General features: G+C 51.2%; 1 protein-coding gene across 1 annotated transcript in view; it reads left to right on the top strand.

The window, feature by feature from the left end:
* Positions 1–2,643: 2,643 nt before the first annotated feature.
* MDN1 (MDN1, midasin homolog (yeast)) overlaps positions 2,644–3,709 on the top strand; it is a 205,712-nt gene continuing 204,646 nt past the window's right edge. Inside the window, exon 1 of the mRNA XM_011941954.1 lies at positions 2,644–2,932. Within this exon, the coding sequence (XP_011797344.1) occupies positions 2,831–2,932 (102 nt within the window). The 5' untranslated portion in view covers positions 2,644–2,830. The remainder of the gene's footprint in view (positions 2,933–3,709) is intronic.

Raw genomic sequence — 3,709 nt, 5'->3', positions numbered from 1 at the left:
TAACATGGTTTGAGGGAGGCACATATTACACACGTGTGTGAAACCCAATCATCATGCTTATGAACTACAAAAGGATCAAAGATACTATTTTTTTTAGTGCAAAATTTCAAACACACACAAAAGTAGAAGAGTACAATAGGCTGGGCATGGTGGCTTACCTCTGTAATCCCAGCACTTTGGGATGTCGAGGGGGGTGGATTACCTGAGGTCAGGAGTTCGAGACAAGCCTGGCCAACATGGTGAAACCCTGTCTCTACTGAAAATACAAAAGAAAAAATTAGCTGGTGCGGTGGTGCATGCCTGTAGTCCCAGCTACTCGGGAGGTTGAGGCAGGAGAATAGCTTGAACCTGGGAAGTGGAGGTTGCAGTGAGCTGAGATGGTGTCACTGCACTCCAGTGTGCGTGACAAAACGAGACTCCGTCTCAAAAAAAAAAAAAAGAAAGAAGAGTATGATAAACTCCTATTACCCAGTATCTGGTTTCAATAATTACTAATACACTGTCAACCTTATTTCATCTATACTACATATGCTCTATTCCTTCCTTATCATCATTATTTTTCTTTTATTATTTTGAGACAGAATCTCGCTCTGTTGCTCAGGCTGGAGTGCAATGGCGGGATCTCAACTCACTGCAACTTCTGCCTCCCAGGTTCAAGTGATTCTTCTGCCTCAGTCTCCCGCGTAGCTGGGATTACAGGCGCTTGCCACCACGCCTGGATAATTTTTGTACTTTGTTTTGCTTTGTTTTTTGAGACGGAGTCTCACTCTGTTGCCCAGGTGGGAGTGCAGTGGCACGTTCTCGGCTCACTGCAACCTCTGCCTCCCGGGTTGGAGTGATTCTCCTGCCTCAGCCTCCCAAATAGCTGGGACTACAGGCATGTGCCACCACACCCGGCTAATTTTTGTATTTTTAGTAGAGAGGGGGTTTCACCATGTTGGTCAGGCTGATCTCGAACTCCTTATCTTGTGATCTGCCTGTCTCGCGTAGTGCTGTGATTACAGGCATGAGCCACTGCGCCCAGCCCACAAGTACACTTTTAATGTTATGGACGCTATTTTTTTTATAACTTCCAGAATATTCTATAACTTACACCCCATAGTTTAACATTCCCAATTGAACATTTTCTTCCAATATCTGTATTAAGAAATCTGCAAGGGGTGTCTTTGTCACACTTATGTGAGGATTTCCGCAGGCTAGAGTCCTACAAGGGGAATTGCTGGGGCAGAATGTTAACTAGTTAGGTATGAGCAGAGCAGCAGAGCGCTCCCCACCCCACATACACCAGGACTATTGGGCGACAATCAAATGATGGTCAGGTGGTTCTTAACTGTTTCTCTAACGTTCACCCGCGCCAGCGGAAGGCAGTCTCTTAATAGAAAACACCTGAAACTGATCAGTAGCTTTCCAATAAGATCTCAGGAGTGGGGAGAAGCAGTGCAAGTTCCCGAAAGTATGCCAACATATAAAACCTCAAGTCAAGAGGTCAAGCTGCGCACTTGGTTTCTCAAGGCGCCTGCTTGGCCGTCTTCCAAGTTGTACTTTCCTCCTTTTCTTTCCGTCCTGTTCTAAAGCTTTTTGATAAACTTTTCTTTTTCTTTTTTTTTTTTTTTGAGATGGAGTCTCGCTCTGTCGCCCAGCCTGGAGTGCAGTGGCCGGTTCTCAGCTCACTGCAAGCTCCGCCTCCCGGGTTTAGGCCATTCTCCTGCCTCACCCTCCCGAGTAGCTGGGACTACAGGCGCCCGCCACCTCGCCCGGCTAGTTTTTTGTATTTTTTTTAGTAGAGATGGGGTTTCACCGTGTTAGCCAGGATGGTCTCGATCTCCTGACCTCGTGATCCGCCCGCCTCGGCCTCCCAAAGTGCTGGGATTACAGGCTTGAGCCACCGCGCCCGGCCGATAAACTTTTCTACTCTGAAACTTGCCTAGGTCTCTCATTCTGCCTCATGCCCTTCGTGGAATTCTTTCTTCTGAGGAGGCAAGAACTAAGGTTACTGCTGACCCCTGCCTATGCACGGGGTAACTGCCACCGCTAACAAGAAGGGTAGAATCAGCTTTTCTTTTCTTTTTTTGGGACAGAAAAGTCTGCTCTGTCGCGCGGCTGGAGTGCAGTTGCACGATCTCGGCTTACTTTTGTAACCTCTGCCTCCCGGGTTCAAGCGATTCTCCTGCCTCAGCCTCCCGAGTAGCTGGGACTACAGGCGCGCGCCACCACGCCCGGCTAATTTTTGTATTTTTAGTAGAGAAGGGGGTTTCACCATGTTGCCCAGGCTGGTCTCGAACTGCTAATCTCAAATGATCTGCCCGCCTCCACCTCCGCCTCCCAAAGTGCTGGGATAAAGACATGCGCCACCGCGCCCGGCTGAGAATCAGCTTTTCTCTCACATCTGATCTTTCCGTGTTCAGGCAGAAGGCAGGCACGGTGGGCTGAGAATCACACGCCCCCTCTCTTTCCTCCCCGGCCTAACGCACTCTTCTCTCTGTCCCGCCACGTGCTGAATTCGCGAGCCCCCATCACCGATGCATCCAAACCGACTAGATTTTTGCTTCCATTTCCCTCCCGGAAAAGGCGGGACAGCGAACACAAGCGTTTCCGCCGCTGAGAGGCCGAGGCCGGGAGGGCGCCGCGTAGCCGTCCCGAGCTGATGACGTCAAACGCCGTGTGCTCACCCACGTGTGGTGCAGCTCTCCCGGTGTCCGCGCTGGAGCGGAGGTCGCCTTTCCTGGGGGCGTAGTTGGTGGCTGCTCGGGCTCTGGGACCTCGGCGGCTTGGGGACGCTGGCCGCGAAGTAGGGAGCGCAGGTGGCCGCTCGGGGTGAGGGCCGTGGGTCATGGAGCACTTCTTGCTGGAGGTGGCAGCCGCGCCGCTGCGGTTAATCGCAGCCAAGAACGAGAAGAGCCGCAGTGAGTTGGGCAGGTTCTTGGCCAAGCAGGTAAGACGTGAAGGGAGAGGGAAAGCGCCGGACCGACTGGGTCGCCCCACTAGTAAGCTTCCTGCGCTCCCCTGCCGAGACTCGCCGCTTTAAGGGGAGAGTGGTGCGGCCTCCGGTCAAGCTGGCTCCCACCTCTGGGCTGGCGCAGGTCGTGGAGGTTTCCGAGCGTGTTTGAGGCGATTGGAAGGAGTCTTTTGTTTTTATCTGGAGGAGCCTTCCAGTACTCTTCCCACCGCCTCTCACCCCTATGCATGCGCTTTGGCTGCTTGTGGCAGAGGTGGCCTTCCGAAAGGAATGTGGTTTGTTTTTCTGAAATTGAGGTTGCGTTTCTGCCGTTTTGACAAATGTACGTATTACCTAAGTGTGCGTAGTCCAGCCACTCCTGTTAGTTTGGGTGAACCACTGACAAATATTGATTGCATTCCTGCTGTGCATAAGGAACGGTGTGGCGCTGTGAGAAAGTGGATAAATTCGTTACGATGTCTGCCATGAGGGAAATTTGCATCTATTTTTGGAGACAGTTCGTAAACACTTAAAACAGCTGAAGGACAAAGCAAGACAGCGAATGCTAACTAACTGTACGAATTATGAGGTTAACTAGAGTTTTCTGGGAAATGGGTCTTCGGGCTTTTAAGAACCTTCTCATTGACTCCTACCTGAGTTGAAGACTCTTTTTTTTTTTTTGATACAGAGTCTCGCTCTGTTGCCAGGCTGGAGTGCAGTGGCGCGATCTCGGCTCACTGCACCCTCCGCCTCCCGGGTTCAAGCGATTCTCCT

Source organism: Colobus angolensis, unplaced genomic scaffold, assembly GCF_000951035.1.
Source record: "Colobus angolensis palliatus isolate OR3802 unplaced genomic scaffold, Cang.pa_1.0 Scaffold203, whole genome shotgun sequence".
In the NCBI taxonomy this organism is placed as follows: Eukaryota; Metazoa; Chordata; class Mammalia; order Primates; family Cercopithecidae; genus Colobus; species Colobus angolensis.
This window is presented reverse-complemented; position numbering and strand designations above follow the sequence as displayed.